This window comes from Anolis carolinensis, chromosome 5, assembly GCF_035594765.1.
Source record: "Anolis carolinensis isolate JA03-04 chromosome 5, rAnoCar3.1.pri, whole genome shotgun sequence".
In the NCBI taxonomy this organism is placed as follows: Eukaryota; Metazoa; Chordata; class Lepidosauria; order Squamata; family Dactyloidae; genus Anolis; species Anolis carolinensis.
Window position 1 is genome coordinate 61,026,757 of NC_085845.1, and position 26,463 is coordinate 61,053,219.

General features: G+C 40.9%; 1 protein-coding gene across 2 annotated transcripts in view; it reads right to left on the reverse strand.

The window, feature by feature from the left end:
- glra3 (glycine receptor alpha 3) overlaps nt 1-26,463 on the reverse strand; it is a 132,873-nt gene that overhangs the window by 32,355 nt on the left and 74,055 nt on the right. For both annotated transcript variants that reach the window (XM_062981378.1, XM_008107571.3), the window contains exons 4-5: nt 10,781-11,004; nt 6,374-6,456 (exon numbers count right to left, since the gene is read on the reverse strand). In XM_062981378.1, the coding sequence (XP_062837448.1) occupies nt 6,374-6,456; nt 10,781-11,004 (307 nt within the window). The remainder of the gene's footprint in view (nt 1-6,373; nt 6,457-10,780; nt 11,005-26,463) is intronic.

Below are 26,463 nucleotides of genomic sequence, written 5' to 3' on the forward strand. Positions count from 1 at the left end.
ACTAAATTTCCCAGAATTCCCCCCTGAAAGTTTTGGGGTTCATTCCCTAAAAGGATTTTGAGATGAAAGGAGATTGTTGGCAGTTGAATCAACCCTGAGAGGTAGACAAAGTTGAGAGGTAGTAACTCCAAAGTTTACCTAGTAGGTTTCCTATGATGATGATGATTATTATTTCAAAGTCTGGGTGGGCAGCTGTTGGGGGTGCTTTTACTGTGCTTTTCCTGCCTGGCAGAAGGGAGTTGGACTCAATGGCCCCTGGGGTTTGCCAGTGAAATAGTACTGTTAAGTTTATGCTGGTTAAAATCCCTAAAAATCAGTAGATGTGCAAATATTTCTGAAACTTGAACATAATGATGCCCTGGTTATATTGTATCATTGAAAATAGAAATTCAAGAAGATAGCTTTTGTAGGATTTTTTAAAAAAATATTGTTAATAAAATCTTTTAAAATTCCCAAAAATCAGTGGATGTGCAAAATGTTCTGAAACTTGGGGGAGGGGTTAACAGTGGTAAATGTGTTCTATCATTATAGCAAGTTTCATCCCGATAACTCTAAAAATGAGGGAGAAAGGAGCCCCGGAAGCTCCCTCCTTGTGTAATTACATAATGAAAAAGCTATTAAAATTTTGTTATATTATTATAGTTATGAGATGAATCCCTTCAATATTTTAGAAACACTTTAGAAATTATTCTCTCTCCCCCCCCCCCCCCCCAATTTAATAATTAGTATTGAAACACACACACATTATGGCTGGAGTTACACTTAAAGAAAGTACCTATTCTGGCTTATATACAAATTCAACTTAAGAACAAACCTACAGAGCCTATCTTGTTTGTCACTTGGAGCCTGCCTGGGCTATGCAAAAACCATAAGAGGGTTGTAACTGGGATTAGTAGACATGCCTTAGCGTCCTGACTCTTAGCAAATACTGTTATGAAAAGGCTGGAAAATCACTTAAGACGGGATCAATGTTTGCAAAACTGGCATCCTGATTCAGTTTGGCACTAAACAAGACTAGCAATAAACTAAGACATCTAAAATATTTAAGATATCAAACTTAAGTGCCCTAATGGAAGTATATTATTTAATAAATCAGCTGGTTCTCATTCTTTAGAATTCTCTGTACATGAGTTCTTTCTGCCAGAATTTTTGTCCCTTGTCCCTTGTTATTTTTAACTCACTGAACAAGCAGCTGTAGGGTAAATATTTCATTAAAAATAGGCAAAACGCACAAATAAAATAAAATATCATTTCTGTTCTGAACTTTGAACACTCTCCAGAAAAAAAATTATGAAAACGTCAATATAGCGCAAGATGAAAATATATTTGAAATGATTAGCTGACAACATGTGATTTCAGTTATTTATGACCTAAATAGTCAACTGACCTAAATAGTCACTTCAGTTGCGTGAACCAATCTGGTATGATCTCAACTTCTGCTTCCAAGTCTTTTTTTGCTTCACTGTTCTCAATTTTTCTTCTGTGCACAGATATGTGCATCTTTCTTCCTACCTGCCCATGAAGGCCAGTGTTATATGTTCATAACGATATTGACTGTAGTACCAGTAAATGTTTTACAACACGATCCTATGGACCTCTACTAAGAAATGAGCTCAGTGTCACTTATTCCCAAATAGGAATACATAGAATTTCCCTTTTAGATTTTAAGGCACTAAAAAGCTCTTTCTCACTTTATTTCTTGCTCTTGCTATTATAAACTAAAGGCTTTTCCAGATTGGCCAAAAGCCTTGGGATTTGATAGACACCATTACTCTACTTTGCAAGTTAAAAAACTAGACAAAACCCTTCCTGTCCTCCTCCTCCTCCTCCTCCTCCTCCTCCTCCTCCTCCTCCTCCTCCTCCTTCTAGTGTTAAATGCATTTTTATATGCGGCTACTACTGCGGAGTTTCATTTTGTTTTTTACCTTTTCCTAGGAGGTTACAATACAGCCTGGGATAAATATAATATGTCTGTATCCATTGTTTTTGTTCCTTCTGATATATTTTTAGATGGTCATATTAATGACATTCCAAATGAGGTGTGTCACTCATCACAAAGGTTTCCTGCTTACCCCCCTCCCCCAATTACATTTCCAGTTACCAGGTTAACTGTTTCTTCCCTCAACTTTCTTTTAGATTTATATTGCTAATCTATATAGTCTGCTATATGACTAAATGCAGGAATTGAAACATGAATTACAAGGTGCAACAATGTGTGGCTTCCCAAAACAGAATGTCTTGACATGTGCTGATACTATTGCAAAATTTGGATGGTCCCTGTCCACAAACTCAAATATTAGTTTTACTTTAAGGAAACTGTGATATTAAAATACTCTATTGGTCATTACAAAACCACTCAGGTGTAATGCATATCCTATTAAAACATGAATAGTAGGCTTGTGCAATTCAGCTGGAGGGAGATCCATTTTTGGTATCTGAATTTTGTTGGTTACCCAGATCCGTTTTCAGGAGCCTCCCCCCAAAAAATCTGCTTTCGGCTAGGCAATCAAAAGATCTTGGAAGATATGGCCAATTGGCAGCAATGGGGAACTTAAAAGGCTCCCCTTTCCATTCCTGGGATCTTTTCCTTTCTTCTTTTCAGAGGAGGCTGGGTTTGAGGAATGGGGTTAAGAAAGTACCCTTCCTGGGATCCTTTCCTTTCTTCACTTCAAGGGAGCCTGGGTTTGAGGAATGGAGTCAAGGAAGCACCCTTCCTAGGACCCTTTTCTTTCTTCCTTTCAAGGGAGTCTGGGTTTGAGGAACGGGCTTAAGGAAGCATGTACAGCGTATTCCCGAATAGAAGGGAAGAAGCTGTGCCTGGTAGTCACATGGACCATTTCGGATGAAAAAAACATGGCAGCTGAGCCCTTGCCGTTACAGCTGTCCAAAGAAACTGAATAAGCCATAGGAAAATGGCTAAAACAGATCTGTGCACAAGTCTAATGAGTAGACAATAGGCCACAAGTGAGAAGCAGCTGAAAGGATAAATAAACTTGTCACCACGATTCTTGTGGTCTGCTCCAGTTGGATTTTCTCTCTCATATGCATTGGATAACGTTAACACTCATCACTGCTTTACTAATGAAGAATAAAATCATTGCATTGGCATAATTACAAGAACATGTGTGAGCCATGCTAAAAATGCATACCTGAAATGCGGAATACAGAGTGTGTATGATATGATGTGAATAGAAAAACAGACAGTGGATTCTCATAAAAGTTTTTAAAGTTCAACAAGTCCAACTCCAGCTCTAGTTCTTCATATTTGATAGCATGATAGTATCAATGGAAATATAATAACCAGCCAAAATCACAGAGCAGTCTTATCTTGGATAAAATGCTTCAGTAGTTATATCAGATACACACCATTACAAAGGCTACATGAATTCATAACATTGATAAGCAGAGTACTATACATGGGGAATATCTGACCCATCACAGCATTTTTTCATCCTTGCCTTCCCCTTCTGGCTTCTGTAAATGTGTCACAGGGTGGTCAACCATCCAGGAGGCAAACCAACTACACACCAGATATTCCTTCGCAAAGGAAACAAGCAGTGTTGCACTGGCATGTCCCGATACCAGGTTCTTCTCTGCCATTTTCAATATGGAATCCAAACATCTCAGTAAAAGAGCCAAACATCTCAGTAAAAGAGCCTGCAACTCCTATATCCACATGATGTAGGAGTTGATCAAACAGGTTTCAAACAAAAAGGGAGGGCATCAAACATAAATATGGTTCATCTCTTCAGAAAATCAAAATAGTGGCTGACAGGACTATTACAAAAAGAATAATTCCAATGAACAGACTTAATTGTTTTTTTTTGTTGTTGTTGTTTTTGCATGTGGCTATCTATTTGGCTATGAAAAAAGACTATAAGTACCTTTTCTGGAGACAGGGCATTAGGGCCTAAACGGTTTGGGACCCACCTGCCTTAGAGACCACATCCCCCCCTACGAACACGCACGTTCTCTTCGCTCGTCGGGGGAGACCCTTCTCTCACTCCCACCACCCTCGCAGTCGCGGTTGGTGGGGACGAGAGAGAGGGCCTTCTCCGTCGTGGCCCCCTGGCTTTGGAACTCGCTCCCTAGAGAGATCAGGCAGGCCCCTCCTCTCCTCCTCTCCTTCTGTAGGAGCTTAAAAACCTGGCTCTTTCAAAAGACCTTTGATACTTAATTTGGTGTCGGACTGATCTATCTGCCCATTTTATAATAGCCCCATTCTCGAGGTGTTGCCAATGCTATATTGCACTTTGTCCATTTCAACTGTGAAATTACCTTCCCCATTTCGGCCCATTTCGGCACATGTTGCACGTTGCCTGGGTTCTATGAATTAGTCTCCAGTGTTAATATTGTATGTTTTATGTTGATTTTAACGATTGTTTTTACTGTAATTGATGTTTTTATTGGATAACTGTTTTATTGCTGTGTTTTGATATTTGATTGTTTTATCGGGCAAGGCCCCATGTAAGCCGCCCCGAGTCCCTTCGGGGAGATGGGGCGGGGTATAAAAATAAAGTTGTTGTTGTTGTTATTATTATTATTATTATTATTATTATTATTATTATTATTATTATTGTGATACACATGGCCTACAAGCTCTTTTCTGGTTTACAAGTCAAGTCTGATCGCTAAGAATTTTTTTCAGATAGCATTCAATCTAATTCCTTTCAGTTTTTTAAAAGATTCTACATTTTATTTCACTACCATTCCACACTGCCTGTATTCATTTTAAATAGCATGGTACTACAACCTCCCCTTCATCTGATCACAAAGTGTTTTGGACACAATGGGAGGCTCTGAGGTATTTTTATACAGTAAGTAATTATTCACAAAGAGCTCAATGCGATTAGACATTTGTTCTGTAGTTTCCAAGTTACAGTGACTTCCTTGAGTTTTGCTATTATTGTTGTTGTTGTTGTTGTTGTTGTTGTTATTATTATTATTATTATTATTATTATTATTATTATTATTATTATTATTACAAATGACTATTTAAGGCACATTTCTAGTGGAGTTTTGTCTTGTTAACTGAATCCCAGTGAATCTCTATCTTCTTGTTGTAGTTAAGGAATATTGTCTTGCTGACTGCACTGATTTTTACCACGTTTCTACAAGGCAGCCCAGCAGCTTACTTCCAGAACAGCCACATGCATGAGCCTTTGCCTTAAGATTAGAACTCCTGAAGCTAACTATACCACAGATTCTTTCAGCATGACCTGAGTTCCACTGTGAAAAAGGAAGAAAACAAGGGGATATTGTGATTTCTTTTACATTCCACTTCTTTTCAGTCTAACTGAAAGATTATTGCTTATAAAGATCTGACACGTTGCACATTATGGCTTTCTCTTTCTCTTCCAGTGTCAGCAGAACATTCCATTTAACTAACAGTAGAAACAAATTTAGTTATTCCAAAAAAAAAAAGTTTTGAAAAAAGAAACAGAAGCACTTTCTCTCTCTACATGTTTTGAATTCTCTTCAAATGTGTTTGTTTTTCTCCTTTCAACTGGAAGGGTCAATTTTTCCATTTGAGATGCCAGCTAGGGTTTTGACACAATCAGTGGCTGAAGTGAAGGAGAATGCTCAGTAAAACCATCTGGACCCATTAGCTTCCTGGAACGACAATATTTTTTTTCAGTCCTGCTGCTCCCCACAAAGACTTCAATTTGCATTAAATCTAAATCCCACTGGGTAATGATCTGTCTGTAATGAAAGACTTCAAATCACTGTTGTCTCATCCAGTATGGAAAACCAAGAAGTAGTTTTTTTTGTAGAAAGTATCAGCAGATACAAATTAGGCTACAAAGTCATGAATACTCCCAGCATGAATGTTTAGAGTCCTCCAGCAAAACAATATGTAGGATTTGCAGCAACATTACTGAAACTATCACAGATAGCTTAGAAAAGGTGACGGTTGTGCATTATGGTGGATAACACACCAGAAGAATTTCAATGTCATCCCAAGTACCCTGTTTCAGATACAAACATGCAGACTTCAGTTTAGAGTGGTTGGAACCATGATAGACCTTCAGTTCCTGCTGCCCATCAGATATTTACTATTCCCTCTCCATTTCATTTAGTATTAGTGCTTTTGACCTTGTCACCAAGGCTGCTCATGGGCTGAGAGAGAGAGATGATCATTTTCAGAATGAAGAGATGAATATTTTGTTACTAGATCAGAAGAACGTGCATGATGATAATGATAATCCTCCTTTTCCTCCTCCTACTTTTATAAACCGTCACCAGCACATCTATCTACATGTACAAGAAACTATGCCAATGAAATGAAATGTTATGCTTCAATCAACTGGCAATGTTTAATGAGATGAAGGACAGCTTATTAGAAATATAAAAATACGATGTTTACACTTACAGCTTTCCAGCTGCATTATACATGTTTGGACATCCATTGGGAAATTTTTGAGATCCATTGGACAGGAGAGTATTAAAGTCAGTCTGAAAGAATACGAAACAATTATTACAAAATGCATCTTGGATGCCACACATCCCTTTATATTCAGATATACATTATGCATGCATCTGTATACAAGAAAAAATTAGTTCCTGGGAGTCAGCTAGACACATCTAATTAGTAGAATATAAATTCACAGACATTTGATTATTTCAAAAATTATATGTGATGTATATCAATCTACTTAATATACCGAGAAAAATGTTTTAAAGGTTATAATTATGCACATATTTCTTATGAGCAAACCCCATGAATATCAATGTGGCTTCTCTCAATCTATTTCATGTCCAGCTTTGTATGCCCATCTTAGGGATTCTAGTTTGTTAAGCATTTCAGTATCATCTGGCTGCTAACCAAAATATTCTAATTGATTCTTTTAAAATAGGAAATAAATTGTATCCTTCAATGAACCAGAGGATTGTACTTGCATATTCTTCCCATAAAGGTCAAAAGGCTGGAAGGAGTCAATGGAGGAAATCCATAGACAATGCCTATGAAGAACATTTCATTGAAAGTCCATGTATGTTTTGCTTGAAGTTATGTTACTAGGAGCACAAATCTAAATGACTTTTCCTAAGCCTTTTGTCAAAATCCATGTGAATTTTACATTATAGCACAATAATGTATACCTGAACTCCTCAATGAATGTGCTATGTCAGAAATAAACCCATATATCCTATAAATGTTCAGAAAATGTTCAGTTTGTATCTGAGACCTGTATGAGGTGAATTAGTTCTCATCTACCACAACCAAATGCATTGTTCAGAAGTTATCCTGCTAGCTCAGGTGTTCAGAAGTCTCATAAATATCATAGATGTTAGTTGAATGTTAATTCATATCCTACCATCTTTTATCAGTTAAATTGACTCTAAGTTCCTGCAATATAAGGGCAATTATGGACAAATGGAACTCTGTTGTACTTTAAATGATGCCGTAGTTTCACCCAATAAGAAACAATATGTCTATCAACTTCTTCAAAAACTTCATTCTTCATGAAGCCAGATGTTGGGTGATTCAAGAAAGAAGGAAGTACGGTATTTCTTTTCACAGTCCATAGCTAAACTTCCACAACACTAGTAGTGGCAATGACCTTACATGGCTTTAAAGGGGAACTGATTAATTCATGGTGAGTCATGCTATCATTGGCAACTGTCACAATGACTGCATTGTAAATGTTCACCAGAAGCATCATGTCTATGAATACTTGATGCTGGGAAGTAATATTGGGAAAGGATGTTGTCCTCATATGCTGCTTTTGGATTTCTCATAGATACCACTGGGGGAAACAAGTTATTGGACTGTAAAGGCTTCTGGTCTCATCTATTGTAGCTCTTCTTATGCTTGTGATAAAGAGTATCTCTCTTCCAGTGGCTGCTGATGGTTTCTATGCCAATGGAGATGATGAATTCACTCTAGGTCTTAGTCCAAACCTTAAAGGCATAGGGTTGATGGATAAGGCTTAGCAATTTGAATAAAACTCAGCATTTTGAGGATGGAAGTCACCTTAAAAGTTTGGATGAAACTTTTAAGTCACTGGGAAGATGATAAAGTAAGTGTTATAACAACAGAAATCTAGATGTGAATCACTAGCTCATCATAAAAGATATTCCGAGTTACTTCTCTGAATAGCATTCAGAGTCACTTCTTACTGAAAAAAGGTTTACTGGTGATTGAACTAAACATGTCATATGTGCCCCAAAACAACAGAGACAATTCTTTTAATACTTTCTATTAGGCTTGCTCAAATAATTCGATTTCCCCGTTACCCGTTATTAATTCGTTATTTTCGTTAGTTTTGAAGCAATATACGGCCTTGATTGTCCACACGTCTGGATATCGTGGTTTCGAATCGCGAGAGGCCGTTTTTTCTTATTTCGTCGTTTTTTTCGTTAGGAAAAAAAAGCTTTTGCAAATCACCCAAACTCCCACCATTCAGGCCCATTCCTTTTGCCCCTCAGCAAAAGGGGCGTCACGGGCTCAGCCAATGGGAGGGGGCGAGGGGGAAGGAGGCCGAGGAGGAGGAGGAAGACGGAGGGGGGAAATGGCCGCTGCCGCCTCACCTCAGCTCAGGCCTGGTGTCTCTCTGTGAGGCGAGAAGGCGGCGGATGGAGCCGGGAATGGAGAGACCGAGAGGGGCCCGGCGGTGAGGAGGAAGAGGCCTGGGATGCGAGGGAGTGTGGGCCAGGCCCGTCCTCGGCTGCTCCCGGGGAGGGAGGGAGGGAGGACTATGACTCCCAGGGGCCCAGATTCGCACCCTCCCTCCCCCCAATACAGGTCTCCATACCACGCTACATGAACTTGAATGGATACTGTGGTTGTGTTGTTGAAAGCTTTCATGGCCGGGATCACACTGTTGTGGTATGTATTCCGGGCTCTATGGCCATGTGCCAGAAGCATTCTCTCCTGACGTTTCACCCACATCTGTGGCAGACATACTCAGAGGTTTTGACGTCTGTGCGAAGCTAGGCAAGTGGGGTTTATATATCTGTGGAAGGTCCAGGGTGGGAGAAAGAACTCTTGTCTGTGGGAGGCAAGTGTGAATGTTGCAATTGGTCACCTTGATTAGCATTGAATAGCCTTGCAGCTTCAAAGCCTGGCTGCTTCCTACCTGGGGGAATCCTTTGTTGGGAGGTATTAGCTGGCCCTGATTGTTTCCTGTCTGGAATTCCCATTTTCTGGGTGTTGTTCTTTTACTGTCCTGATTTTAGCTTTTCTGTAGCTAAAAATGCATATAAAATTGATTCTATAGGGAGGATAAATGATTGGATTTCAACTCCTACAGCTTAGCTTTCTCTGCCAATAATGGTACCATACCAAACTAAAGCTCCCAAGATTCTGTAGCAGTGAGCCATCTTGGATATTGTAAGGGATTTATTATTATTATTATTATTATTATTATTATTATTATTATTATTATTATTATTATTATTATTAGACCTTGCTCCCAGGAAGGTGCCTTCGCTGTGGCTCCCAACTTATCTATCTACCTTTCCACATATTCTCCACATTGTGTGTATGTGTATGTATATTATATATACATGAGCCCCGATGGCGAAGTGTGTTAAAGCACTGAGCTGCTGAACTTGCAGACCGAAAGGTCCCAGGTTCAAATCCCGGGAGCAGAGTGAGTGCCCGCTGTTAGCTCCAGCTTCTGCCAACCTAGCAGCTTGAAAACATGCCAATGTGAGTAGATCAATAGGTACCGCTCTGGCGGGAAGGTAATGGCACTCCATGTAGTCATGCCGGCCACATGACCTTGGAGGTGTCTATGGACAACACTGGCTCTTGGGCTTAGAAATGGAGATGAGCACCAACCCCAGAGTCAGACATGACTGAACTTAACGTCAAGGGATACCTTTACCTTTACCTATATACACACACACACAAACACACACACACATATGCAGGGACTATATATATATATACACAGTATATATCACACACACACCAATTTAACAAAGTTTCAGCCACAAAAACAAAGTTTCTGAAGTAGAACAATGACTTTCACAGTAAAGACAACCCAATTTAACAGGAAATAAGACTTTCAAACCAGGAACAGATTTCTGCAATTATTAAAAAATGGTTTATTATAAAAGCTATGAAAATTCGCCAAAAATCAGAGGATAAGGGAAACGTTCCAAATTTTGGTGAGCTATCAGTGTTAAATGTGTTCTACCACTGTACCAAGTTTGAAGAAGATCACTCAAAAAATGAGGGTGGGAGAGTCCTGTAAATTCCTCTCCCTCTGTGCTGTTTTTGGGAATTGCGCATGCGCGTCCGCCATTAACGAATTAATTTTGAAAATAACGAATTTTCGTTAATTTCGAATTTTTTGGGGGGGCAAAATTCGGAAATACCTTCAGAAACAAAACGCTGCCCCCCTCTAGTTTTGAAACGAGTTTAGAATCAAATTTTTCGTGGATCGATCAAGCCTACTTTCTATTACACATGAGGGTTTGTATGTGGGGGCGAAGGGGTGAAGTGGGATAATAATGTTTTTCACAGATCTGTTCCTTAATCTAGGCCAAGTTGGAATGTTCTGGGAAAAATATAAATGACCTATCATAGGTTTTCTGTTTGCTATCTGAGAAGACTAGGACAGTTGGAGAGGGAAGAAACTTTTAAGCATCTGGTGAATCTGCATTCTTCCAATTTCTCAAGACCTCTAATCACAACATGTACAGTCTATTTCTGCCCCCACATTTCTACCTCATGCATTACTTCATACATCCTTATCTGATATAGATCATATAAACAATATTATTTTCTCTGATCTACATAAAGGCAGTTTCTTTATTGGCTATTTACCTGATTGAATATAGAACATTTCCATTTTTAAAAATTCGTAGCAACTTGTTATCTGTTGTTACTTCGTGAAAGTTTGCACCCTTTTCATTGGCAAAAAACAAGTCTGGTTTCCAAATAGAGTCCAACATAGAAGGATCTAAGTCTAAAGAATCATCTGGGTATTCACTATAAGCAAGACGAGGATCATTCCAGTTCTGCCGGAGAAAGATGTTCACTCGATAATCCTAAAGGGAAAGGGAAAGTATTTAGGCTCTCGTACAAGACATCTCTTTATCTTTCATTAAGATGAAGAATATGGATTTCATTAACTTCACTGTATAACACAAAGCATTGCTTGTAGCAGTAATTGCAGACTGCCACTTCATAGCTTTTAGACATTGAACATAATATTGTGCTAAAATCGAAACACATTAGTAAATTCTACTCCAGGAATGTGCAAAGAAGCAATCACAGTTCTCAAATATTAATAACTTGCATAGTATAAGGTGTAAACACTTTAAACATGCATTGTTTTGTATTGAGAAAGAAGAGCATTATATTTCCAGGGTAATTTTCTCTTCTCGCTTTTTCTTTATGGAAAAAATAAGTCTTAATTTCTTGTAGAAGACAGAATGGACATATTAAGTTCTTCATCAAGATACTAGAGCTACATTTGTGGAGTTTAGAAATGTTATAGACCAATAGATGCATCCCTGATATTCTTTATTGTGTTCATCTAGTTCAGAAAGGAGTTTGTGAGAGAGAAAATATTGGAGATGTTCTGGCTTCTTCCCTTTTGGAAATAAGCATTTCTTTGGACCAAGGCCCCTTTTACACTGCCATATAATCCAAATCAAAGCAGATAGTTTGGATTTTATATGGAAGTGTAGAAGAGGTCTAGGACTTTGAAGGCTTGCATGGCCATAGAAATCCCTGCTTGACCACAGATACCCAATGATAAATCTGCTCTAGGGTCGCCATGAGTTGGAAATTACTTGGAAGCACCACCACCATCACAACAACAAATGCTTTGAAGTTGACTGCAAACTTCAGTGACCTCTCTCTTCTACTGGATCACTGTATATTAATTAGTTATGAAATTCACTTGGTAATCTTGAGCATGTCCCATTTAATCCATTTAACTAACCACAAAGGTTTGTTGTGAGAATTAAAAAAGTATATATAATTGTGGTGGTGGAATATTCTGAGCCACTCTAAGGAATAAAAATGGACTCAATAAAAGCTTTTTATTTATTTTCAGGTTTGATCAACTAAGCAGGCTTATTTTAAACTGTGCTTGATGGATAATCTTATCATTATTATCCAAATTATTCATACTTTCTTCAAGGCATATAGATATCTTCCCATAAATGTCTACTCAGAAGTAGGTTCCATTATATGCAATGGAACTTACTCCCAGAAAAGTTGGAATAGGGTTGCCATTTTCAGAATGCAAATCCTTTCAAAGTGGATTACAAGTAAAATACAGGAGCAAAAACATAATAAAATAATTTAAAGGAAAACAAATAAGGCATCTGTTGGGTATGTGGTCCAGTTGTGGGATGGATAGAAGTCTGTTTGGGATGATTGGGATTTTCTTTGACTGCATCTCTTGCTCTCCTGTCTCTTCCCAGAAAGAAAGTTGTGATAGTTAATCCTAGGGAGACTACAGGATCAGATGCCTGTTTCTAATTATTATGTTTTGTATATGTTTCCAGTGCTTGTTGTTTATTTGCTTGCTTGTTAACATACACAGCACATTGTAGAACATCTTCAGGGAGGAGGGAGCAAGCTTATTTTCTGCTGCCCTGCAGACTAGGACACGGAACAATGGCTTCAAACTACAGGAAAGGAGATTCCACCTGAACATCAGGAAGAACTTCCTCACTGTGAGGGCTGTTCGGCAGTGGAACTCTCTCCCCCGGAATGTGGTGGAGGCACCTTCTTTGGAAGCTTTTAAGCAGAGGCTGGATGGCCATCTGTCGGGGGTGCTTTGAATGCGATTTCCTGCTTCTTAGCGGGGGGTTGGACTAGATGGCCCTTGAGGTCTCTTCCAACTCTACTATTCTATGATTCTATGATTCTATGATTCAGCCTAACTAAATATCTCTGTTCCCAAATAACTTAGTAGGAATGATTTCCCCACAATTTTCTCATCCGAAGCAGCAACAAGTAACTTTTATCCGTTCTCTTAAAGCTGTGTGAAAGTTTTAAAAAGTTGTTCAATTTTGCAGTTTGAGACTTATTCTGTGCTGAAGTCGCGTGTGGCTTTTTTTGCATGGAAAACAGCACTTCACCCATAGGAAGGACATTTCATGTGCATAGAATAATATTTCCAAATACAAATATTATTAATTGCAGAGAATAATGCTAAAGAATGAGCACATGCAAATTTTAGATATAGTAAGTCCCTAACTACAAAGATTCTTGTTTGTCTAGCCTTTTGACTTTAATGAAAGAAACAAAAGATAACAAATGACAGAGTAGAGAGAAGACTAAAAGGGAACCATGAAATATAAGCAAATGCAATTATGCATGGAAGAGAAGAGTCAATTGACGTTCAAATGTGATGCACTCAGGTGACATATTGTTGGGCAGTTGTATTTGAGTCTGCCAATATGTTGCTGAGAACCAAGAATCATGTTTATTTTGGTCCTCTGATATTGAGAGGATGAAGTCCACTTGTAAACCAAGACAGCCTGTAAGCTGTTAGAGACACATTGTCTTCTTGGGAAGTGGATAGGATGTAGTACACAAACATTTTCTATATTAACAGGTTTGGGGAAAAATATTTATTACATCAAGAGAAAATAATAAAGTCAAATAAAGATAATTTTGTCTAGTGATCAGAAGGGGTGAACATTATAAACTAAAATCCCAGTTCCCATTGGTATGAGCTACTCCTCTTCTATAGTCTATGGCTGAACAGCACAATAGTGAAATTATCTCCAGAATTGTTTATTTCTTCATCACTCTAACATCTTTTACAAGAAATATGGAGACCACAAATTGTATGTATGACCTTCTAAATGTGAAGGGGGAATATAATTCTCTGTGTCCCCTTTCGGGAGTTAAAGAAGGGTATAATATAATAATAAAAAGGAGCCCCAGTGGTGAAGTGCATTAAAGCACTGAGCTGGAGACCGAAAGGTCCCAAGTTCAAACCCCAGGAGCGGCGTGAGCGCCCGCTGTTAGCTCCAGCTCCTGCCAACCTAGCAGTTTGAAAACATGCCAATGTGAGTAGATCAATAGGTACCGCTATAGGTGGGAAGGTAACAGCGCTCCATGCAGTCATGCTGGCCACATGACCTTGGAGGAGTCTATGGACAACGCTGGCTCTTCGGCTTAGAAATGGAGATGAGCACCAACCCCCAGAGTCAGACATGACTGGACTTAACGTCAGGGGAAACCTTTACCTTTACCAATAATAATAATAATAATAATAATAATAATAATAATAATAATAATAATAATAATAATAATAATCTGTGTTCACTCACTAATGATCTGGTGTATATCAATTGAGGGTATGTTCCCGGATTACCCCAATCACCATGGATACCTGAAACCCTATATTTTGCTTATACCTGAGCCAAAATCATATCATAGAATAGCACTAGAGACCTAAAGAAGCCCACAAAAACATCATTTTTGGAGTGTAAGTGGATAGTTAGGATGAATAGTTTTTGGAGTGTAAGTGGAACCATAATATTGACATCATGGGTAAGTGTGGAGAGGGCATATGTATGTGCTAATTTAGCTTTAATTAAGAGGGCTCAACTAAGTAGCTACATTTTACACATCAGCTTTTACTATTTCTTTCACATTTTCTAAATGCCTTTTTTAAAAAATGCTAGCAAATTCCATCATCTATATGACAAAAATATGTATTAATAGTGCAGAGTGAATGTTCACCTGATACATTGTGACAGCCTCCCCAGCTGTGGAAAGTATTCCATGAACCATCAAGGCAGAATTAAAACCCTTCTGGCAATCTTTGCACTTTCAGTAATAAAGCCAATGATGATCTTCATTGAAAACTGAACATGCCCTTGCATTTGGGAGTTTAGAGATGACCTTCCCAGCTGTTCTTCTGGGGTAGTATATATGTTCAGTGACATTATTCAAGATTTTCTACTACATCTTATGTTTGTTTGGCTTTCTCGTCGAGGGAGATGACAACTGCTCATTTTGAAATTTAGTTTTATAGCAAAATTGTCTCTCAGTGCACATGGAAACCGTCTGTGCAGACTATCTGTCATTACCATAATTGCGTGATGAACATTGCAACAAGCGTATGGCATCATCCGTATTGTAATTCACAATGGTCATGTTCATTTCATCACGGTCATTCAATCAAAACTTCTTCCCGTCCTTCACTTCAAGGAAGAAATGCATGGCTGCAAAACCATGACTTTCCTTATTATACCAGTTCCTAAATATATCTCTCCTTTGCTTTTGTTTCCTTACTACCAGCTTCTTGTTTTGTCCTCGTCTCAATAACATTTTAACAGATTTTTCCTTCTTAAAATTCTCCCCTCTCCCTGAAATAACACTTTTCATTGCTCACACAACATTTCCATCTTCATCTCCATCGTTTGACCTTCTAATTTCATTACCATTTGTTCAAATTTGTTGGATGGACAAATTGGGATGCCTGCCAAGACCCTCTAAGCAGCTTTTGCCTTAATCTTTTTAAACCAAACTTAGTGGAACTGGATACCATGATTAAAAATATAGTGAATGTTTTACAGTTTATTTCATTTCTACTTGACATGCTTCTAAAGCTTATAAAATGCACAGTCACTGGCACACACATGCATGTATAAAACATGGCTGTTTGACATGAACAAAGTGCAAATGGAGTCCCATGCCTCATGTTAGCATTTCTATTAGGCATCTTACTCTCTGAGCCACTGAGCTACTTTACCAGAGGAGGGAGCTGCTAGCCTGTTGTAAATCTGGGAAGAAAGCAGGCAGAAGGTAGTGTTTGAGCTACTAATCCAACAGGAATCAGGTGTGGAATGTAGAAAGTTTTTTAAACTTTCAAAAGCACTTCCATTTTTCATGGAGCTTTCCCCACTACCCCTTGGAATTTCATCTATTTTTCAGCTTAGTCCTTAGTAAAAATCAAAGCTCAGACAGAGCACTAAAAGCCCTCGAAGGATGATTTTAAAGGTGCTGTGGAGTTTAGCTCAAGAGTAACCCTCATCTCATGCTAATTTTTAACTTACGAATGGACAAGTCAATCTTATTTGTAGACCATGCCAATTTGCATCTGCTCACTCATAAACAATTGGAATGTAAATAGATATTTAAGCATGGATTTCAAAATGTATCTCCATTCAAAATATATATTTTAGATGTGTTTTGATACCTTTTCTGAGCAGAAAACTGTCACCACATGACAAGAAGAGCAGTGTTTTGGGGATAGCTATGTTCTGATGATAAGATTGATTCAAAATGTGTGGATCAGGGTTGTTCTGATTAGAATTCGCAAGGATTAAATTCCACACACATTACTAAATTATATGATAGAGCACAGGTAGGGTTCTGACTCAATCCTTAAAACCAAATACAGGCAGTCCCCGAGTTACAAACATCCAACTTATAAATGACTCATAGTTAAAAATGGGGGTCATACAACAGGAAGTGAGAGAAATTTATCTCTAGGAAGGGAAATTACTTCTGTAAGAGTTTTAATGGTGAAAAAAGTATTGCAACTGAAGCTTTCTCACCAAACCAATGTTAGCGGAAAATATTCAATTAATCTTCAGTAGGCCAAAGGTCTAATTCAGTTAGAGTAAATTAGATAAACAAATACAGCTATATTCCTGTATCCATGAGGAATGTGTTCCTGGCTGGAGTGCGGTTACGTGACACCACATATCTATCTTTGAATGCCATTGAATTACCTCATTTTTGGCCCCCAAATACTAGAGCTATGTTGGAGGACATAGATATTCTTAGAGATACATCCTCTCTAGGAATTTACTAGATCTTCCAAGATAACTTTATAATAACTTCTTACCATCACCTGGAGGACCTAGCAAATTATAAGATTTTTTTCTCATTGTGGTATATAAAATCATAAATGGGTTCTGTGGTTATTCAAAGGTCTTATTGTAATAGTAACAATCTAGTTAATTTTAATTGGCACTCAGATATACATTTCACTACTATCCTAAGGACCGTATCAGAAAAAATCAGATAAGAATCAAGGGAACCAGCACTCAAAGAGCTCTCGTCGTGGGTGTCTACTACATACCTCCGAATCAGGATGAAGGACTTGATGAAACCTTCTGTCAACAGCTGACCAAACAGGCACAAAGAAGAGATAGCATAGTCATAGGTGATTTCAACTATCCCAATATCTGCTGGAAAACAAACTCGGCCAAGAATACAAAGTCCAACAAATTCCTCACTTGCCTTGCAGACAATTTTATGGTCCAGAAGGTAGAAGAGGCAACAAGGGGATCGGCTACTCTTGATCTAATCTTAACAAATGTGGAAGACCTGATCAATACAGTCGAAGTGGTCGGATCCTTAGGGGCAAGTGACCATGTGCTCCTGCAGTTTGCCATACAACGGAAGGCTGAAACTAAGACAAGTCAAACACACATTCTGGACTTTAAGAGAGCTGACTTCCAAAAAATGAAGGAAATACTGAGCGGCATTCCATGGACGCCAATATTAAAAGACAAGGGAGTTAAGGATGGATGGGAGTTTTTTAAAAGTGAAATACTCAAGGCGCAAATGCAAACAGTGCCAACAAAGAAAAAAAAAATAAGACAAGTGCGAAGAAGCCAGAATGGATGTCCAAAGAACTTCTAACTGGGGCTAAGACTCAAAAGAGACATGCACAAGAAGTGGAAAAGGGGAGAAATCGCCAAAGAAGATTCAAACATACAGCCAACTCCTGTAGGAAAAAGGTTTGCAAGGCTAAAACGCAAAATGAGCTCAGGCTTGCCAGGGACATTAAAAACAACAAAAGATAGGGTGATGGTGACAAGGGACAGGGATAAGGCAGAACTATTGAATGCCTTCTTTGCCTCTGTCTTCTCACAAAAAGAAAGTCATCTTCAACCTCAGCAATATGGAATGGACGAAGGATTAGGGGAAATCCAACCCCAAATAGGGAAACAAGTTGTCCAGGAATACCTGGCCTCTCTAAACAAATTCAAGTCCCCAGGGCCAGATCAGCTACATCCAAGAGTATTGAAGGAACTAGCTGAGGTTATTTCAGAACCACTGGCAGTTATCTTCGAGACTTCTTGGAGAACAGGAGAAGTCCCACCATATTGGAGGAGGGCAAATGTGGTCCCTATCTTCAAGAAGGGAAAAAAGAATGACCCAAACAATTACCATCCGGTCAGCCTCACGTTGATACCAGGCAAGATTCTGGAAAAGATCATTAAGGAAGTGGTCTGCGAACATCTAGAAACAAATGAGGTCATTGCTAATAGCCAACACGGATTTACCAAAAACAAGTCATGCCAGACGAATCTGATCTCTTTTTTGGATAGAGTTACGAGTTGAGTCGATACAGGGAACGCTGTGGATGTAGCCTGCCTGGATTTCAGTAAGGCCTTCGACAAATTCCCCCACGACCTTCTGGCAAACAAACTAGTAAAATGTGGGCTAGACAAAACTACGGTTAGGTGGATCTGTAATTGGCTGGGCGAACGAACCCAGAGGGTGATCACCAATTCGTCGTCTTCATCTTGGAAAGAAGTGATGAGTGGAGTGCTGCAGGGTTCTGTCCTGGGCCTGGCTCTGTTCAACATCTTTATTAACGACTTAGACAAAGGGTTAGAAGGCACAATCATCAAGTTTGCAGATAACACCAAACTGGGAGGGATAACTAACACTCCAGAAGACAGGAGCAGAATTCAAAATGATCTTAACAGACTAGAGAGATGGGCTGAAACTAACAAAATGAAGTTCAACAGGGACAAATGCAAGATACTTCACTTCGGCAGAAAAAATGGAATGCAAAGATTCAGAATGGGGGACGCCTGGCTCGACAGCAGTACGTGTGAAAAAGATTTTGGAGTTCTCGTGGACAACAAGTTAAATATGAGCCTACAATGTGATGCGGATGCTAAAAAAGCCAACGGGATTCTGGCCTGCATAAATAGAGGTATAGCATCTAGATCCAAGGAAGTCATGCTACCCTTCTATTCTGCCTTGGTCAGGTCACACGTGGAGTAATGTGTCCAATTCTGGGCAGAGGCTGGATGGCCATCTGTCGGGGGCTTTGAATGAGATTTCCTGCTTCTTGGCAGGGGGTTAGACTGGATGGCCCATGAGGTCTCTTCCAACTCTACTATTCTATGATTCTATGATTCTAAATGTTTAAACTACTATTCATTATTTTACTTTTCCCTTTTTGGCTAGCTGTAGAAAAATCCTGCCAATCGAAAGGTTGGCAGTTTGAATCTACGTCGGGTTGAGCCAGCTCCCTGCCCACCTAGCAGATTGAAAGCAGAAATGTGAGAAGATAAATAGGTACCACTTTTAGTGGTGAGGTAATAAAGACGCCCTTAAGGGCATCAATCGAGAGGGCGTCTAAGGATGACAAAGCTCCTCGGCATGGAAGATAGAGCAACATCACCCCCATGGCCATATTCAAGCACAGCCTTCAAGATGCCGGAAATAAGATGGGAAATGCCTTTACCCTCTGTCTTTGTGTTGTCTGTCCTTGTTAATTGTATAATGGCATTGAATGCTTGCCGTATGTGTGTTCTGTAATTCACCCTGAGTCCCCCTGGGGAGATAGAGCGGAATATAAATAAAGTATATTATTGCTGTTCTAAGCCTTTGGGATAAGGGAAAAGAGGTACATGAATTTTTGAAAAAACAATTTCCCACCCACTGCACCAAAGCACTTTCCCTCCATCCTTTCTCATCTCATCTCTTCCTTCCTCTTTGGCAACATCCATACTGACAATATAATGTGGTTTGTGCAGGTGAATATGGAACCTTGAATATGGAACGTGGTCTCAAACCACTGTAGAGGTTTCCCCCCATTTCTTGCTAATATGTGCATCAGTGCATTGGAGGCATACAGAATTTTTTAAAAAGGGAAGGGACAGGTAAGAGCGGAAGTAACCAATTACCCCTTTGAGAGCTCAGTTAGCCCCTTGCTGCCTAGCGATGCCCTTGGGAATTTCTTGGCAGCTCCTATTCTGGAATCTATAATGCGCTTTAGCAAGGACAGATGTCTTCACATTTTGTGGATTTGATTTTGCCCTGGATCTGGGATATACTTGGAAGTGCTGCAGCACATTTTATGAACTCAAACTTTCCTGAGACTTTTAAAATCAGTGGTTCTCAACCTGTGGGTCCCCAGATGTTTTGGTCTAGAACTTCCAGAAATCCCAGCCGTTTACCAGCTGTTAGGATGTCTTTGAGTTGAAGGCCAGAATATCTGGGGACCCACAGGTTGAGAACCACTGTTTTAAATGCACTATATCCCCAGTAATCCATGGTGCGAGATGCATTGGCAGTATGCATTTTGTGGCCACTGTGGTTTCAGCTCATTTTGAAGTCACATTATACTGTCAATGTAGATAGAGCAGTAGTTTGGTTTATGAATTCCTACATAAATCTCAGAAAGATTGTTGAGGAATGTTTATGTGGTACACAACGTGGAACACAAATAATTATTAGCAGTATGTATATATGGTATTAATGTTTATTTATTAGTCTTTATTTATTTGTAACATAACTTACAAGTATTTTTAAAAAATGAAAATGAAAATGATAAGGGGTGAATTCAAAAGGAGTGATGGGATTAAGCTCATTGTTTTATTCTAGCTTCAAATCAAGTAAAATCTTCCATTTTTCCTACCCTTGCTTAAAAGCAGAGAGAAAGGGATAGGCTGAAGAATGGAGCAGGAGAATGGGATTTTTCTTTCACCAGACTTCTATAATATTATACTTTACTTTTTACGTTATTGTTTAAATCGAAAAAACAGAGGGCACTGAAAGAGGGCAAAGGTATCACATCAACTTGTAGCTCCTTGTATCTACACCTTAAGCACAAATGACCCTGAAATGAGCCTGAAGCAAAAAGTGACATGAAGCAGTAAGAACACACAGGAAGTGAAAGTAAACAGTGGAGCACCAAACACAAACTGCCAATCAGGAAAAGACCTGAATCATACAACAAACTTCTACAATCAGAACTAGGATTTCTAGAATTAAAACAGGAGATGACTCCTGTGTTTTAATGGTTGTGTAGAAAAGTAAATTTCAGTTGGTATAGTTGCATTACAAGCAGTATCTGTTAAAAATCCCTCTTTTGTGCAACCATTAAAGATACAGTCCTTAGTCTGACAATGTTGGACAAAAATATATCCCTACTGGTGATGTTATCCCTTAGTGTATGCAGAGTGATAAGAACAGTAATGGAACAGAGGAAAGTGGGGTTTTTTGTTCATATTTGTTCTTCTTGTGTGTTCATTTTTAGAGAATGAAAATGGCTGCCATCTATAGAAGGTCTTATCCACAGTCATGCCAATGCGACTACCTCTTTCTCTTATCTTCAGTGCTTTCCCACAATCTCCTCACAAATACTTTACAATTCTCTACAGATGCTCCTAAGAGCCAACTGCAGTAACGTATATTCATTCAGTTAACCCCAGATGAATAACATACACTCCAACCAGCACACCAGTGACCAAGCAAGAGGAAAGTATGGTCAATATGACTGCATATTAATTTTGCATTTTAACTCATTTTGCCCCAATAAGTAAGCTGAGGATAAAGGGGAAAACTGAGTGGAACTGATAGAAACTGGAACATTTTAAAAGCAGCTGCAGAAGTGTGATGACAGAAGATTAATGGGGACTATCCCTTCGAAATTGGGACAGCTGTAGTGTGTGCTAACACATAAAAGACAAGGTATAGAGACTAAAGGCCTACATAAGTTACTTTAAACATGAATTTCCCCTGTTGCTCCCATCATAACCTTTATCTGTAATATACTGCAGCATAATTGTAGAAGCTATTGCATGTCAGGACACTGGCTGCAGAGCACCAATAACCTTACACAGAGGCCAGTCTCTATCTAATATCTTTATTAAAGAAATATATAAAATCAATAAAAACAAGTGAAGAATATAGTTCAGAAGCAGACCTTTCAGATAAGGTCAAATATAGTCCAGAAATGTATTGTCCAATATAAGATATTAGAGTTCAAAGTTATAATCCACTTGACCGAAACACACACTTTGCCAAGCAATAGTGTGGGGAAATAACAAGATCTTTATAGTCCATTGAAGCTTGACAACCAGGCTGGAAATAAACTTGATTCTTGACTTGACCCAAGACTTAGACGAGACAAACTTGAAGCATGAAGCAAAGTCCGTGGCAAAACGTGAGACGAGGCAAGACTTGAAACTAGGTCCGGGAAGCAGGGAACAGGGATTACGAAGTCCACACACGATCTCTCTCCTCAAGCTGAACAATTGACTCCGCAAAGTTTCCCTTGCGACAAACACCTATATTGGGTCTCGTTTTCCCGCCAACAGAACTCTTTCCCTAGAGAACGAGAAGCGAAACCCAACTCTATCCAGATGCATGACTCCTTAGAATTTCCCAAGGGAAGCAGACCTAATCAGCCATTTGTTTGGCAGCGATTCTCAGGCTTCTGCGATTAGCCTCCCTGACTCCCCTATCTTTAGAATAATTTTCCCTCCTGGAAAACGGGGGGGAGTTCTGCCCAAGGCCTGTTTGGCTGAATTCTTGAGGGCAAACATCAACATCCTGTAGGTGAAGAGACTCCGGCTCTTGCTGAACCGGCGAAAATCCCATGTTGTCCTCTTCGTCTGCCACAATAGTACTAGGAACAGGACTACAAGGCCCATGAGTCATCACACTATCCCCGCCCTCAAGGCCCCCCTCAACCAGGGCCCCTCTACTCAAGTCGCGGGGCCGCGGCTTGGTAGGGTAGGCCTGATGGAAGCGGCGGACTAAGTCGGGGGCATGGACTGTGGAAGCGTCTTCCCAGGAGCGTTCTTCGGGGCCAAAACCCACCCAGTCAATGAGATACTGAAGGCGGCGGCGATGGAAGCGAGAATCCAAAATGTCCTGAACCTCGAACTCCTCCTCTCCGTCCACTAGAACAGGGGCGGGGGCCGGCCGGCTCGCGTCGGGGCGTACACTATCCGCCGGAAGGAGCAGGGAACGGTGGAACACCGGATGAATGTGCATGGAGCGCGGAAGTTGGAGTTTGAAAGTCACGGGGTTAAGTTGCGCCACCACTGGGTAGGGACCAATGAAACGGGCATCTAACTTCCGGCAGGGACGGTGGGAGGGCAAAAAGCGAGTGGACAACAGAACCCGATCTCCTACCTTGATCTCGGGGCCCGGCTGGCGATGGCCGTCAGCGTGGCGTTTGTAGTCCTCTTTGGCTTGATCCAGTTGCTGGTGCAAGAGTTCTTGTACTGCTGTGAGTTCCTGCAGCCAGTCCTCCGCTGCAGGGACTTCTGAGGTTTCAATGACAGAAGGAAAGAAACATGGATGGAAACCGTAGTTTGCAAAGAACGGGGTTTCTTTAGTTGAAGCCTGGACACCATTGTTGTAGGCAAACTCTGACAGAGGTAATAGGGAAGCCCAATTGTCCTGTTGGTAGTTTACGTAACAGCGAAGGTATTGTTCCAAAGTGGCATTGGTGAGCTCAGTTTGTCCATCCATTTGGGGATGGTGAGCTGAAGATAAACGAGAGTTTATGCCCAATAGTTTTTGTAGTGCTTTCCGGAAACGAGAGGTGAATTGAGAGCCACGATCCGTGACTTAACTCTTGGGCAATCCATGTAGTCAGAAGATATGTTGAAGGAATAAATCTGCAGTCTCTTTGGCCGTGGGAAGGCCATCGCAGGGGATGAAATGGGCCAACTTGGTAAAAAGGTCCACCACTACTAGAATTGTGGTGAATCCAAGGAAGGGTGGTAAGTCAGTGATAAAATCTGCGGAAATTATCTCCCATGGGCGAGATGGAGTAGGAAGGGGATGTAGTAGCCCTGACGGCTTCTCCCTTCGTGTCTTGGAGCGCTGACATACAGGACAGGTATTGACATATTTCTCCACATCCTTGCGGATCTTGGGCCACCAGAAATCTCGTAGGATCAAGTGCATGGTTTTAAATAGCCCAAAATGCCCTGCTGGCTTGCTGTCATGACACAGATGAAGTGCTTTTTCTCTACCGGGACCTGGAGGAATGTAAACATGATTCCTGTAGCGTAGTAGTCCATCCTTAAGTGAGAATGGGAAACGTAGTCCTTGGCGAATCTGTTCTTGAGCCCAGGCATCTGTCTGTTGACTGGCTCTAATTTCTTGAGTGCAAAGGGATTCTGGGTTAGAGGGAGTTGGTTCAATTGGAGTGGATTTGGTGTTTCCCACTGTGAGCGTGGCAAAGTTTTCGGGTTGCAGCAATCGAGATTCTGAGGTCTCTCTGCGTCCTGCAGCATACTCTGGTTTCCGTGATAGAGCATCTGCTTGTTTGGTCTGAGCCGGGGTCACATAATGGATCTGGAAGTCAAAACGTTCAAAGAACAAAGCCCAGCGCTGCTGCCTTTGATTTAACTTTCGTGCGGTCCTTAGGTGCTCTAAATTTCGATGATGAGTATGAACTTCAATGGGAAATTTGGCCCCTTCCAACCAATGTCTCCAATTTTCAAAAGCTGCCTTTATGGCCAAAAGTTCTTTCTCCCAAATAGTGTAATTTCTCTCTGGGGCTGTTAGTTGACGGGAGTAATAGGCACAAGGATGAAGATGTTCTCCCACTGGTTGCATGAGTACAGCCCCAATTGCCACATCAGAGGCGTCAGCCTGCACAATAAAAGGGGTTTTAGGATCAGGGTGCTGTAGAATTGGCTGGGTCGTGAATAACTGCTTCAGCTGGTGGAACCCTTTCTCTGCTTGCTCCGTCCAGCGGAAAGGCTGTTTCCCTCGGATGCAGCTGGTGATTGGGTCAGACCAGCGAGCGAAGTCTGGGATGAATTTGCGGTAGTAGTTTGCAAACCCCAAGAAGCGCTGTACTTCCTTCTTGTTGGTTGGCGCCCGCCATTCCAATACTGCTGAAACCTTTGCCGGGTCCATGGAGAGCCCTAGTGGCGAGACACGGTATCCCAGGAAGTCTACCTCTTGCAGATCAAAGGTGCATTTCTCTAACTTGGCATATAGTCCATGATCCCACAATCGTTGTAGCACCATTCTGACGTGTTGTTCGTGTTCCGATTGTGATCTAGAAAACACCAAAAAATCGTCCAAATATATGATCAAGAACCGATCTAGATAATCCTGAAAGATATCGTTGACAAAATGCTGGAATGTTGCGGGAGCTCCGGATAATCCGTAATTCATGACTAGGAACTCAAATAATCCGAATTTGGTCTGGAAGGCGGTTTTCCATTCGTCCCCTTCTCTTATGCGAACTAGATTGTAAGCCCCCCGGAGATCCAGCTTGGTGTAAACCTTGGCCCCTCGGAGCCGGTCTAATAGGTCCGAGATCAGAGGCAGGGGGTAGCGATTCTGCTTCGTGATATTGTTCAATGCTCTATAGTCCACAACCAAGCGTAGGTCCCCTGACTTCTTTTTCACAAACATCACTGGGGAAGCTGCTGGGGATTGAGAGGGTCTGATGAATCCCTTGCGGAGGTTTGACTCTATGAACTCCCTGAGAGCTTCTTGCTCTGGTTCAGTCAGGGAGTAGAGGTGTCCTCGCGGAATTGGGGCCCCCTCCACCAGGTCAATGGCACAGTCGTAGGGTCTATGTGGGGGTAGTTTCTCGGCTTCCTTTTCATTGAAAACATCCCAAAAGTCTGAATATTTCTTGGGCAAGGTGATGATGGGCTCTGCGTCTGTGGCATGGCAGACCTTGGCTACTAGACAATGGTTTTGGCAATATCTTGAGGCGAACTGCAGTTCTCTGTTGGACCAGGAGATGTTTGGGTCGTGGAGTGTCAGCCATGGAATTCCCAAAATCACAGGGAAGTGGGGAACCTCGGTAACGAAGAAAGAAATTTCTTCCATGTGTTCCCTTATCCACATTCTGGTGGGTTCAGTCCATTGGCTTACTAGACCTGTCTTTAGAGGTCGGCCATCTATGGCCTGCACCACCCGGGCATTCTTGAAATCATGATATTGTAATCCCAGAGTGTCGGCATACTCTCTATCGATGAAATTGTTTGTTGCCCCTGAGTCTATCATGGCATGGATCATGACGGGTCCTTTTTTCACTGACCACAGCGTGACCACCAGGAGAAATAGGACCCCGGTTTGTGGCTCTTGAGTGGGGTTTTTGACCGGGTTGGCGAGCCTCTCTACGCCCGGTCGCTGGCTTCCCCGCCAGCTTTGCTCCAGCCGCCTCCACCTCCGCGGAGGACGGCGCCGCCAGGCGGGCGGCGGGCTTCTTTTTGGCTGGACATTCTCTGGCGAAGTGGCCCCCATTCCTGCAGTACCAACACAGATTCAAACGTTGGCGGCGGGCCTTTTCGGCAACATCTAGTCGGGGGCGCACATTGCCCAACTGCATCGGCTCCTCCTCGCTTCCCATGGGGTTTGGGGCTGGCGGTGGGGATCTCCATACTGGACGTGGTTGAACACTAGCAGAAGCGGGAGGTTTCACTCCGGCTCTTCCACTCTGGCCTCGGAGCCACTGTTTTTTGTTGGCAAGCAGGGCTTCGGCTCGTAAA